At 39.8% G+C, this 14,410-nt stretch overlaps 2 protein-coding genes across 2 annotated transcripts; one reads left to right on the top strand and one right to left on the bottom strand.

Moving 5' to 3' along the window:
• Positions 1-4,827: 4,827 nt before the first annotated feature.
• LOC134217810 (glycine-rich protein-like) lies at positions 4,828-5,339 on the bottom strand. Its single transcript, XM_062696627.1, has 2 exons — positions 5,290-5,339; positions 4,828-5,226 (listed from the first exon to the last, which is right to left on the bottom strand). The coding sequence occupies exons 1-2, from the start codon at positions 5,293-5,295 to the stop codon at positions 4,876-4,878; spliced, it is 357 nt and encodes a 118-aa protein (XP_062552611.1). The 5' UTR covers positions 5,296-5,339; the 3' UTR covers positions 4,828-4,875.
• A 315-nt stretch (positions 5,340-5,654) lies between these two features.
• On the top strand, positions 5,655-6,145 carry LOC134217811 (uncharacterized). Its single transcript, XM_062696628.1, has 2 exons — positions 5,655-5,718; positions 5,796-6,145. Exons 1-2 carry the CDS (start codon positions 5,713-5,715, stop codon positions 6,120-6,122), a joined length of 333 nt encoding a protein of 110 aa, XP_062552612.1. The 5' UTR covers positions 5,655-5,712; the 3' UTR covers positions 6,123-6,145.
• The last annotated feature ends 8,265 nt before the right edge of the window (positions 6,146-14,410 follow it).

Raw genomic sequence — 14,410 nt, forward strand, 5'->3', positions numbered from 1 at the left:
TAAATATTGTTATCGGGGGTTCAAACGCGCAGATCGCAAGAGAAAACTTCTTTCACCCTTCTTTTGACCTTTGCTGCTGCTACAGGGATGGTAATCAGCAGTACCTACAAACACACCTGACAACATCCGAGTGGCGACACTTGCTCACAGATAGACCACGTGTTGATCGACGGACGGCATTTCTCGGATATTATAGACGTAAAGACCTTCAGAAGTCCGAATATTGACTCAGACCAGGCAAAAAGTCAGCCAAAAATTCGGGCGTGACTATCCATCGTTACGAATTCTCGAAACAACCGAACGATACGTTTCAATATACAACGCTTGTCTGTTGAAGGGCTTGGTGAACAGTAACACCGGATTTGGCGACGTCAACAAATTGTGGTAAAATATCCAACGCACGAAGCGTTAGGCACTGTACAGTGACGCCAACGAAATGGTTCGTTTGATGAGGAGTGCCAGCGAGTGGCAGACGAGAAAAATGCTGCTAGGAGTCGAATGCTAGTGTATAGACAACGAACAACGATAAAAAGGCAAACACTAGTCCGAATCATAGCAAGTCATGATAACATATTTATCAAACTTGTATACCGCCGTTATACGCATTACTGTCCCATATATATAGGGAATCCCAGCAAACATGGAACAAATATTCGTATGACGGCAGCATACAAGTGCTTAAAAACAGAATCTGATAGGCAGCCCCCACAGAGATGTGATGATTATCGCTCTGTTCTCACTTGTTTTGTGTTGGGGATCGCACAGCTGTGTAGAACAAGTTGAAATGCATCACCAGAACCACTGCTCCCAGCGTTTGGAGCTTTTTAAAAGAAATTTATCATGAGGTATGGTTAACCACGATCCTCTACGGACATGAAACATTGAAACATGGACAATGCTCGAGGAGGACTTGCAAGCACTCGGTGTGTGGCGGCGAAGAATGAACCACGAGCTCGCCCAACTCTACGGCGAACCCAGTATCCAGAAGGTAGCTAAAGCCGGAGGGGTACGATGGGCAGGACATGTTGCAAGAATGTCGGACATCAACCCTGCAAAGATGGTGTTCGCTTCCGATCCGGCAGGTAAGAGACAGCGTGGGGTGCAGCGAGCGAGATGGGCAGACCAGGTGCAAAACGACTTAGCGAGCGTGGGGCGTATCCGAGAATGGAGAGATGCGGCCTCGAACCGTGTATTGTGGCGTCAAATTGTTGATTCAGTGTTATCTGTTTAGAAGTAGACTAAAGAAATGAATGAATGGTTAACCCCGAGCGTCTTCTTTTTCCACGATTCTTCTTCTTATCGATCGGAAAAGTGACATCCGCTGCGGGCCGATGAATATTTCAGTGAACTCGGAGCATTTTAGTTCACCAGATGTTCATGTCGAGGTTCATTTTTTGTAAACATTACCCGCAGCGGATGTTTTCTTCTTACTGAGAATCGGCGCGTGACGTCATCATGGTTTAGTCCATAGCCCCCCGAATCAGTTCTTCATCATGTCAGCTTGCGAAAAAAGTACAAGAGATGATGAGAGACTTTTTCATTCTCTTTTGGATTCAAACCCTGCCCGTACCTGTTACAATAGAGAGCGGTACAGTTTAGCAAGAGTAGAAGAGAAACGAATCCATCGCAGTAGAAGGTTGTATCCGAAATACGACCGCCAAAGTGTGAAACACTTTATTTTGAAATTCTGAATATGTTTACCAACGCTGATCTATGGCTGTTGTGACCGTTGCGATTGAACTGCAGTCATCAGGTGTAATATGCGGCTTTGAATTATTATTAAAGAATGAAAATGTGTGTTTTTCACAAGACTCCATTAATTTTATATTAAGAATAAGAATATTGTTTCAATTTTATCTTGTATACAATGGTAGGGTGGATGAGGATCTCTTTATTTCCAATAAGGCGTATTTCCACAAATTATGAAGAGCTGAGCAGAATAAATACGTTTGCGTGCGTTTTGACAGTTTTCCCATGGAAAAACGCAAACGTATCCATTGTGTTTGGATGGCGGATGGCGGCAGCAACACTACAAACCTAATCCATGCGAAAAAATTGATTGCAGCGTCTCCTTCAGACGAGTGTTTGTGATTCTGCTACCTACGGCCACTTTTTGCCATCGCCAAGCGATTATGGTTTTCACTTTGAAGAAAATGTCTTGACCCTGGTTTTGAACGGGATCACTGGCATCGAACGAATAAAAGGCGAAGCCAGCTAACCGATGCCAATGGTAGCGTCCGCTGAAGGGGTGGCAACTCGGTCCAAAATGCAATCGGAGTCGATAACAAAACACTGAAGAAGTTTTCAAGTAGAAAACGAAATACGTATCTGATGATACATTAGTGATTATAGTGGAAGTAAATGGAAGTTTGAAATTTTTTAACCTTGCAATCGGAGTACTGAGAATCCGAGGTCCAGTTTCACGACAGAATCGGCAGAACGACCAGATCAAAAAACCGAACAACCAAACATTATGGCACCGAAAGGCAGCGGAAAAGGCGGCAGCAAGCTAAGAAAACCATCGACAAGGGCGAAAAGCAACCAAAACGAAAGCAACAGAGGAAAGAAAGCTATGCCAGCTACATTTACAACCTCGGAGACGAGCCAGCCTAGGACTGAAAGTCTCCTTTATAAAGACAAGCTGTTGAAACAGATTCATCTAAGGACTGGCTTCCCATCGAAGGCAATGCGCATCATGAACAGCTTATTAAACGACATCTTCGAGCGTATCAAGTCTCTGGCACACTACAAAAACGCTCAACGACCACCAGCCGCGAGATTCAGACCGCCGTCCACCTCATGCTGCTGGGTGAGCTGGTGAAACACGTCTTCTCAGAGAGAACTAAAGCTGTCACCAAGTACACCAGCTCAAAATGAACGAGGATGTAGGGTCACCCAAAACGGCCCCCAGACCGCATCGTGCTTTCGTGCTGTGCGGTTCTTCTCTTTCTTTGCTGAAGAAAGTTTTTAATACTACCCGAAGTTATTTCAATTTTGACAGTGCTTCTCAGTGCTATTTGTACACACTGATCCCATAATGATCTTTGCTAGGACCCGTGCCTTCGTTTTACGTTGGACCCGTTTGCGGAAGTAAAATTCCGACAAGTCGTGGTAATCCTGCAGGGACACTGTTTCTCTTAGAAGGTTACGTCTCCACACTCAGCAATGAGCACTAATAAAAACAAGAGGAAGGGTGAATCTCTGAATTCTCCACTTCCTTCTTAGAAACAAAGTTTCAAGACCATTGTGCCAAAGTGCGGAAAAGTAGAAGGAAGCTGGAGACTTCAGATATTCCTTCAAACTCTAACATTGAAAATATTTCTTTTCCTATCGATCCTTCGAAATTTGAAATTCGATTAGATTCATGACAAAATTGAGCAAACCGGGCCCAAGTGATCCGCCAATTGTGGAATCTGTTTCCGAGTTTTCTTGGCTATAGGAATGAGATTTTGAGTAACCTTCAGGGGATTAAGGTTCCATTTCAGATTGCCAGGAAGGGTGACTGTCGTGTTTTGCCGGGATCCTCTTGAAAGGTCTCCCCAGTGATGATAAATCACTGGATGAGATTTAAATTGAAATTTCTCAATTACTTGGATTTTCACCAGTCCAAGTAATTAAGATGAAAAAGAAATTTCGCTCTGGTACTTCCTAGCGGGGTATTTCTCCTGAATTTAATTTAGTTCACTTTAACAAAAGTGAACTAAATAATATAAGTTTGGAAAAGGCCTGTATTATGTCCCATGTCCGTGTTACATGGGAACAATCTCAATCAAGAGAATGTTTTTGACCCTTCGTTGGGAACTAATTTGGATGAAGTGAGATCTATTACTAGAAAATTTAAAAATATGAAAGCCCCAGGCGATGATGGTATTTTCTACATACTTATCAAAAAACTTCCTGAGAGCTCTTTATCCTTTTTAGTTAATTCATTGAACGAATGTTTTCAATTGGCAAACTTCCCAGATAAAAGGAAAAACGCTAAGGTTGTTCCAATTTTGAAGCCGGACAAAAATCTAGCTGAGCCTTCTACTTATCGTCCAATCAGTTTGCTTTCTTCAATAAGCAAACTGTATGAAAAGATTATTTTAAAAAGAATTTAATGACAATTCTATTTTTGCTGATGAGCAATTTGGTTTTCGCCATGGGCATTCATCCACGCATCAGTTATTAAGAGTTACGAATTGAATTCGGCTCAACAAATCTGAAAGATATTCTACTGGAGTTGTTCTTATTGATATAGAGATGGCATTTGACAGTGTTTGGCATGAAGGTTTGATTCTAAAATTGATGAATTTTCTGATCCAACATTATTTATCAGATCGCTCACTGCAGGTAAACTATCAGAATTCCAAATCTGATAGATTACCTGTAAGAGCTGGTGTTCCCCAAGGCAGCATACTGGGGCCCATAACATCTTTTCATCTGACTTACCTAATTTACCACCAAAATGTCAACAATCTTTGTTTGCAGACGATACGGGCCTTTCTGCCAAAGGGGGAAGCCTTCGTGTCATTTGTAGTAGATTGCAAAAAAGCTTGGATATTTTCTCCACTTACTTGCAAAAATGAAAAATTTCCCCCAATGCTTCCAAAACTCAGCTTATAATTTTCCCACATAACCCGAGAGCTTCTTATTTGAAACCTTCTAGCAGACATATTGTCACTTTGAATGGGGTTCCAATTAATTGGTCTAGCGAAGCCAAATTTTTAGGACTTCTGCTGGATCATAAATTAACTTAAAAAAATCAAATTGAAGGCATTTAAGCCAAATGTAACAAAAATATTAAGTAAACAGACAATCAAAACTTTTTCTTATTGAGCCCCAAAATTAAACAGCGTTATTGTTTATTTATTCAGAAACCATTTTATACCCTATTTAATACCAGTACTTGTTGTGTCCCAGTCCGTATCCATATCCGTAGCCACCATAGTTCCACAGGCCATTGTCCACAACCTTGGCACCAACAGTGACAACCGGTGCGGAGTATCCCCAGTTCTTTCCATAGGCAGGCCAGCTTCCATAAACGTTCGGGTAGGCATACTTGGCGTATGCAACATTGGGAACCACGGCGACCTTACCACCGCCGTACAATCCACCGTAGGCTGGCCAGACCGTGCTGGTCTTCAGCGGCCATGGGTTGGAGTAGGTCACCACATCCTGGACGTATGGAGCGGGAGATGCATTGGCACTGATGGCCAGAACCAGAGCAATGATAGCCTTGGCGAACTGAAAATGTATTGAAGATATTATTTTTCGAGTGCTTTTAATTAAAACTATTACTTATGGTACCTTCATTCTTGTAATGTTTGTTAAGAAAACCTGATCCTCCACTTTGCTAAGGGAAATGAATAACTGATATCAAGCTGAGAAGCACTTCGCTTTTATAGTGATTTACTCTACTCTATAGAGTAATCAGGAAGTTGTTTTCATCAAAAACCTACATATATGAAAGAAGAACGCTCCTTGATGTATCTTTAATTTTGTTTCAAAGCTCACTCATGCGTTATAATTGCACACGAACTCCGAGTTTATTTACTGGCCTATTTCATTGTGTGTCGTTTTCAAATAGATATATTATTTATTTCACTTTTAATTTTTAAATTAATGGTTGTATGGATTCTTTATCAATCTTATAGGAACTTTCACGAATTTCGACATCAGTCACACAACAGTGCTATCAAAAGTAAAATCAACAGAACTATTCAAGCCACGATGAAGGTGCATAAATCGATGAATATACACACCAAACAGTTGCATAATCATCAATTAATCAAAATGTTATCTTTTATTTTCAGTTTATTGTTGCCATAATCGCAATCACTTTTGTCATTTGCACCAACGCATCTCCCGCTCCATTGATTCAAGATGTAGTGACCTACTCCAACCCATGGCCGCTGAAGACCAGCACGGTTTGGCCAGCGTACGGTGGATTATACGGGATCCCAGATTATGCCTACGGAAAAGTTTCCTACCCGAGTGTTTATGGAAGCTGGCCAACCTACGGAAAGAACTGGGGATATTCTTCCCCGGTAGTCGCTGTTGGTGCCAAGGTTGTGGGCAACGGCCTGTGGAACTATGGTGGCTACGGATACGGACTGGGGCATAACAAGTACTGGCTGTGAATACAATAATGCGAAAATAAATATGATGCAAATTTCTATGAGCTGTTTTTATTCGATTCAGGAAAGGCCATCGTATTGAAAAAAAAATTGAATGTCAGTAGACTATTGGAAGATAGTCGGAAGATAGTCGATATATGATTTTACAACCAACCAGCGGAGAATCTAGCAAATTCGCATATGCCCAGTTCTTATACAGATTTTGGTAGGTTCTTGTACAGAATTGTAAGAAAATCAATCTAACATCTCCTGGTTGGGTGTACCTCTCTATCTCAGCGCTGAACTACCAGTATTGGCATATTTGTCCCATTTGGGTTTTCATCACTTATGAGCTGACTCCACTGACGGTTTCATATAATTCGTTTTTCTAAATAGCATGATAAAATAAGTCTTCTTTTTAGAGAGAAATGACGAAATATACCTTAACTTGTCCCATATTGTTTGAGCCCACATTAAAACGTCTCATTATAAAATTTCATATCCCGATTGCATAAACATGAATAAGGCAGTTCAATCAAAGTTAATTGCCTATTTCCGGGGATTAAACCACCCGACTTGGACGTTAATTTACAATGTTATGGAAACTCATATGTGAATATGTACGTTATGTGGAAGATATTGATATGAAAAATGTATTGACGATTAAAGGTTGCATGAAGAAGAAGAAGTCGAAGGATGATATCTGAAAAATATTGCACGGAGAAGCATACGGGAATATTTTTAAAACTCTTCTCAAAAATTCTAGGAGTAATTTAATTAAAAACGGTTAGCAGCACGGGCTTGGACTTTCCTTCTACTGCCTAATAAACGCAATTTTTCGATTTTAAATTTTATTTTATGATATCATACTTGATACACAGTATAAGAAAAGTCCAACCCCGTACTGCATTCCGTTTTTAATTAAATTGCTTCTAGAATTTTTGAGAAGAGTTTGAAAAAAATTTCCGTATGCTTCCCCGTGCAATATTTTTCTAATATCATCCTTCGACTTCTTCTTCTTCATGCAACCTTTAATTGCCAATTGGAGGTAACCACTTTCCCTTCGATGGGACTCGAACCCATGACCCTACAGTACGCTAGACTGGTGCTTTTAACCAACTAAGCTACGAAGGACCTCCGTCGGCCTTCGCAACCTAGCGGCTACTGAACGAGCTCGAGATTCCCAAATTGGACGCATAGTCAAATCACTCGCAATCCATTTCTCAAGCCAATACTTCCACATGTGTATTGTACACGTCCACATTAGAGGAGCGTGAGTATTTAGAATGTCTGGCGGCTATACACATTCTTCATCAGCAACGGTACTGATCAAGTGAGGTTGTGTAAGCATTTGCCAGTCGGTCGGTCGCTAGGTTGCGAAGGCCGACGGAGGTCCTTCGTAGCTTAGTTGGTTAAAGCACCAGTCTAGCGTACTGTAGGGTCATGGGTTCGAGTCCCATCGAAGGGAAAGTGGTTACCTCCAATACATTTTTCAAATCAATATCTTCCACATAACGTACATATTCACATATGAGTTTCCATAACATGAATAAGGCACCCTGAATTTCTCGATGATAATCCATAAAGAATGACCAAAAAAGATAACCGTCGTCGGGGGTGACAATGGGTAACTGTTTCAACTACATAGAATGCTTGTAGAATAGATTTAATGTATCTGAGGATAAGAAAACTTAATTATAAGAGACCTTTTTGAACGATTTTGTCATCCGATAAGAATCTGCAATGCTTTTTCGGAGACGTGTAGAGGCCGTAAGTGCAGCAAGTGGCAGCTCGATCGATGATCAGCATAGTTTTAGACTCTCGGAAACATTACCCTTTTAAATTAATGAAAAATAAAATAAACAAAAAATTTAGAGATTTCTTTAAATTTTTATATTGGTCAAAACCCATATATTATCACTCAAATGAGATCACATCACATATTGGGTCTACAGTAAGTTAGCGAGCAAAATCGTAGGATTGTCAATCCAAACGTGGCGAGTTCGATTCTCGGTCCGGCCTATGATGTTTTCGGGTGTGAACAATTCTCGATGCCCTACGCATAGTATATCCATTGTGTTTGCCATACAAGATACATATTCATAGAATGGCAGGCATAGAAAAGCTTTCAGTATATAGGGGCCCGGTCAAGACAATTTTCGGATTGGCAATTGTCTCGATTTCCCTGGGCATAAAAGTATCATCGTGTTAGCCTCATGATATACGAATGCAAAAATGATAACCTGGCTTAGAAACCTCGCAGTTAATAACTGTGGAAGTGCTCAATTAACACTAAGCTGTGAGGCGGCTCTGTTCCAGTGTGGGGATGTAATGCCAATAAGAAGAAGAATATAGAGGGATAACCCCAGCGCCGGACACCTCCCAATACCGGACACTTCTAAAAAAGGCACTTGCAGAGATCCCTCCACCACCTTTTTTTTGTTTGTTGGGGGATTAGAACTACTGCGTCCATTAATTAGAACTATTGTAGTATATCCCTGTTTTATGTACGTGTCGTTTATTACTGACCACAACTTAGTATATGGTCAGTCATATGCCACGACACGTTACCAACCCGGAATGATGTGATTTATAAAACCAATCACTTTCCCTGGATGAGCAGACCAAATCTCTCTGGGCTGTATGCAGCCGCTATCGAGAAATTTCGATCTGCGTCTATGTAGTGCACTACAACTGCAAAGCAGATGTTCCGATGTTTCGCTTTCAATATTACAAAAGCGACAGATATCATTCTGAACTTGTCCAATGTTTTTCAAATGATATCTGCACGGACAGTGCCCAGTTACTAGACCAGTATATGTGCAAAGAGCTCGTTTGTTCAGCTCTAAGAGCTTTTTAGTAACAATTGCATTTGGAACAATAAATCTTTTTGCCTGGTAACACTTTGTGGCTGCCAACCAGTTGGTTATTACCCTTTGTGATTCCCAACTTTTAAGTTCCATTTTAATTGCACTGTTCGATACACCACAAAATGGTTCAGGGGCAACAAGCTGCAAGTTGGAGCCCTGCTTTGCGAGATGGTCTGCTATTTCATTCCCTTCAATACCACAGTGTCCAGGAACCCAATACAAACATACAGAGTTTAGTTGACACAGGAGCCGCAAGGCGAGAATACATTCCCAGACAATTCTTGATGTGCATTTAAAGGAACTCAATGCTTTTAGTGCAGCTTGGCTGTCAGAAAAAATGCAGATATTTGCATGTCTATATTTTCTTCTCAAGCAAACATATACACACTCTATAATTGCAAAAATTTCTGCTTGAAATACAGTTGGGCAGTTTTCGTACCGATTTTTGAGCCGTCAGTGAAAAATACAATTGAACCTTGACGAACTATAGGACCACCGGCATCCCAATCCATACGCGTCGTTGCGTATAGGGAATATAGGGAATAGCATATAGGGAATGTCGTAGTTGTCCTCCGCATTCATCCAATCTCCGATCATGTTCAACACCGGTCCTCTTTTAAAATGTTGTAGAATGCTCAAGTGACCTCCGATAAGGTCTCCTGGTAGAACATTCATGGATCTTTTAAGCCTCAGCGCAGTTCTCCGCATCCAGTTGTACGTGCTCATGCAACGGTAGCAGATTTAGGATTGCCTCTACTGCCCATATTCGCATAAGCGTCCCATGTCAGTTTTCTTCAACTTGAGAAATATGCCATTGAATTTTTCAAACTCGTTTTACATGAAGAAATTAAAAAAAATCTGATAAATCGATAAAACCGGCAATCTTTCTAAAAATGTGGCATGATATTCTTTATTTGTATACATTGCTATGGAACTTTTAAATGGACCATAATTACATTGATGTTTTGTGCGAAAGTGTATCAAAATGTGGAATGTGACTGTTATGCGAATAAATAGCAAGATGGGACAACACAAATGGGTTTTGATTTTTAAATTTCTAGAACAAAGCCTATTATTTTAACAGTTTTTTTTAAAGATAAGTTCATTTTAAGATTATTTCTGAAAGAAAATTAAAATCGTTAAAAATCGACATGGGACTCTTATGCGAATCGCGGCAGTCTAGTGCTTTCGATGGAGTGCTGCGCATCGCTCCCGTAATAGCAATACATCCAAGTCGTTGAAGTTTTGCTAGTTTTGATGCTGCAGTGGCCTCCTTGGTTTTTGGCCACCACACTAGCGAAGCATACGTTACTTTTGGTCTTATAATGGAAGTAAATATCCACATAATCATTTTTGGTTTAAGACCCCATTTTCTCCCTACGGTACTGGAGCACACCCAAAACGCACTGATTGACTTATTTATCGTAGCGTCCAAGTGTTTATTCCAATTCAGTTTGGCATCTAAAATCACTCCTAAGAATTTTACCTCTTTACTGAATGGAATTATCTTTTCCTCAATTTTGAGAGGTTTCAAGTTATATTTCCTTCTTTTAGTAAAAGGAACTATAGTGATCTTTGAAGGATTAATGCTTAGACCCTCTTCCATGCACCACAAATATGTGAACATCAGAGCCTGCTGCATTCTCTCCGCAACTACGTTATCAAACTTTCCTCTTACTATGATGACAATATCATCTGCAAAGCTTACAACTTCGAAACCTTTAGCTTCCAAGCTTCTTACAAGATCGTCAACTACTAACGACCACAAAAGTGGTGAAAGCACTCCTCCCTGTGGGCAGCCTTTTGCTGCCCTCACGGTTATAGACGATCCCCCGAGCTCTGAAGTGATTTCTCTTTCTGCAAGCATAGTATGAATCCAGTTTATAATACTTTTGTTATACTTCCTTTTCTTCCTGTAGTCATCGACGAGTATGAAGTGTTGTCAAAAGCTCCTTCAATATCAAGGAAAGAGCAAAGAGCTATTTCTTTTATTGAAAGAGATTTCTCAATTTTATTTACAAGCGTGTGAAGAGCTGTAACCGTAGATTTGTTAGCTTGATAAGCAAATTGGTATTTAGAAACAGGAAATTCCTGCATGTATTTCGAATTAACATAATCTTTTAAAACTTTCTCCATTGTTTTCAACAAAACTGATAAAAGGCTAATGGGTCTGAAAGACTTTGGGTTCATTTTGTCTCGTTTGCCAGTTTTAGGTATAAACACTACTTTAACCAATCTCCATTTAGATGGAATGAAGTTTAACCTTAAACTTGCTTTAAAAATCTTCATAAGGGACGGAATCAGAACTGCTTCTCCGTTTTGAAGCAATGCTGGAATTATACCGTCCACACCTGCAGATTTAAAAGGTTGGAAAGATCTTACCGCGTTTTCAACTCTGGATTTTGTGACAATTTCATCAGCTATATCTTGGCTATTACTTTCTGATCTGGGTTCACTAATATAGTGTTCCCAGAGCATCCTTCAATTCCAGTATAACCACCATCACATCTGTCTGATTCAGGAAAGTGAGTTTCCATCATTAGACCTAGAGTTTCAATTGGGCTTTTCGTCAACTCTCCATCGTTACGTTTAAGATTGCCAAGATTAATAGTGTGGTTTTTTGCAAGAGTTTTCTGTAATCTTGCGACTGTGGGAGTGTTGTTGATGCTTTCACACGTTTTAACCCAAGATTTCCTCTTGGATTTCCGAATTTCAATATTATATTCAGTGAGGGCTTTTCTATATCGTGCCCAATCTGAGGTGCGTTTTGCCCTGTTGAACAACTTACGAGCTGTTTTCCTAAGGCGTTGCAGTTTAGCATTCCACCATGGCACGTCCCTGTTTGAAGACGAGCGCTTGATAGGACAGCTATTATGATATGCATACAGAATCACTTCATTCAGTTTTTGCGAATATGATTCAAGCTGTTGCATTGACCCAAGGATATCAGATTTCAATAGTTTTGCATACTGATCCCAGTTTGTATTTTTTGGATCACGAAATGTTGTTGGCGCTAATTCGCCTCCACCCCATTGAAAAATTATGTGTTTATGATCAGAAAGCGAAATTTCATCTGAGACTTGCCAATTCTGAATTTTCTCTGTAATTGCAGAGTTGCATAATGTCAAATCTAAAACTTCTTCTCTGATTGCATTAGAAAAAGTTGGTTTACTGCCTGTGTTGCATATATCAATATTACTAGATGACAGATACTCTAAAAGACACTCACCTCGTGTATTGATGTCGGTGCTTCCCCATACAGTGTGATGAGCGTTGGCGTCGCAAGCGATGATGAAGGACTTCTTGATTCCTCGACAGTAGTTGACAAAAGAAGCGATTTCAGGAGGTGGAACCACAGGAACATCACCAGGGGAGTAAGCAGAAGCCACTACGACGTCCATGCTCCCTCTGGTGGTTGGTACCTCGACCATGACCGCAACAATGTCTCGTTTAATAAATTCTGTAAGAGGATAGCATTTCATTGTTCTGTTAACGAGAACCGCAGTTCTGGGAGAACTCTGATTTTCGTCATAGAATAACTTACACGTATGAGTTTTAATACCAAGTATTTTTCCTTTATTAGACCATGGCTCTTGTATTAGAGCCATATCCAACTCTTCTTTCATGAATCTCCGACACAGTACGGCTGAAGCGCCTTTAGCATGGTGGAGATTCACTTGCAAAAACTTAATTGGTTTCATTTCTAACGGCTGCCAGCTCCTGGTGACCTTTTGGGGGAGCGCTAAACCCGTCCTGTCCTTTTTTGTTGTCTGTCGATTGTTGACAGTCTTCTTTTTCTCCATCAGCTTTCGGGGATCCATCAGAACTTTTTGAAGAGACCTCCGCTTTGGCTCCACTCGGTCCTTCTTTTGGATCGCTAGCAAGATTGTTCCTGATGACACGGTTCGATTTACTATCATCACCTTATGTAGTACAAAAAAAGATATTGAAAAGTCTACCTGCATGGAATTTTTGATCCTCATGTTGTAAATTTTGTACGAAATTTGAAATTGAACAAAAATGTCAAAAATTTTCATGTTTCGCCTTATTTTAGAAGGTTTGAATCAACTATGATATATTTGTTAGATATATAATGTGTCTATGTTGCAAAATCAATTTCTGTATCTGGTAGCTGTCCCCCGGATCCGGACAGTGAGTTTTTTCATGTGATCAAATAGCCATTCTTTGCACCAGTTTTGCTAAACTTACCTCAATTCATTGTTATTCCTTTCTAGGGTATCAGAAAGTCACAAAAATAAGCAGAAACAAAAATTGAAGATGTCATTGAATATGAAAGGAATTTTTAATAGATTGTAAGAAATTGAGCTGGACTGTCAAATAAGCTCTCCTAACACGTGTTAATATCTACAACTTGAAGCAAGTGAAAAATATTACTATTCTAAATTATGTCTTTAATCATGGAATAGGAACTTTGTCATATTTGGACATGATGCAATTGGCGCTTTGATGTTGCATGAAGGAGAAAAAGCAGAAAGATGATAATCAAAAAAAATCTCAACGGGAAACCATACGAAGAAGTTTTTAAAACTCTTCTCAAAAATTCTAAAAGCAATTTAATAAAACGGTAAGCAGTACGGGGTTGGACTTTTCTTTTACTGTGTATTAAGTGTAATATCACAAAATAAAATTTCAAAAGTAATATTGTGTTTATTATACAGTAGAAGAAAAGTCCAACCCCGTACTGCTTACCGTTTTTAATTAAATTGCTTCTAGAATTTTTGAGAAGAGTTTTAAAAGCTTCGTCGTATGGTTTCCCGTGGAGATTTTTTCGATTATCATCTTTATGCTTCTTCTTCTTCATGCAACATCAAAGCGCCAATAGTGTCCGGTACTCGGGAGCACTTTCCTGAACCGTGAAAATTTTCACCAAAATTCATCATTAAAATACATCGTCCAAAAACGTGTTCAAATGATTAAATATAATTTGTATGAATCATCAATGATCATATTTTGTGTCCATGGTATGCAAGTAAACATAATCCGGATAATTTGAGAGTTTTTCCTTAGATGGGTTATGTATCCGGCACTGGGGGATCTCCCCCTAACTGTGGAAATGCTATATAAAAACAAAACCAAGTTAAGGGGCCCTCCTTAGTCGTGCGGTTAAATGCGCGGCTACAAAGCAAGACCATGATGAGGGTGGTTGGGCTCAATTCCTGGTGATTTTGGATTGGAAATATTCCTAATTTGGCCAATATCTCGCATATCTTCAAAAGTAAAGCAATTTTTGGGGGTTTTATTAGCTCGAACATGAGATATATCCCTTATAATAAAATACTAAGGCGGCCAAAACCGGTACACTTCCCCTATTGTATTTGGTGCAACACATTATGTGAGATTATACGAGTTTACGTTGCCTGGGTAGCCATATTAAGCCCCAACTAACATCAAACACACCACAGAATTCAGTAAACAAAAAAG

This window comes from Armigeres subalbatus, chromosome 2 (genome assembly GCF_024139115.2).
Source record: "Armigeres subalbatus isolate Guangzhou_Male chromosome 2, GZ_Asu_2, whole genome shotgun sequence".
Taxonomy (NCBI): Eukaryota; Metazoa; Arthropoda; class Insecta; order Diptera; family Culicidae; genus Armigeres; species Armigeres subalbatus.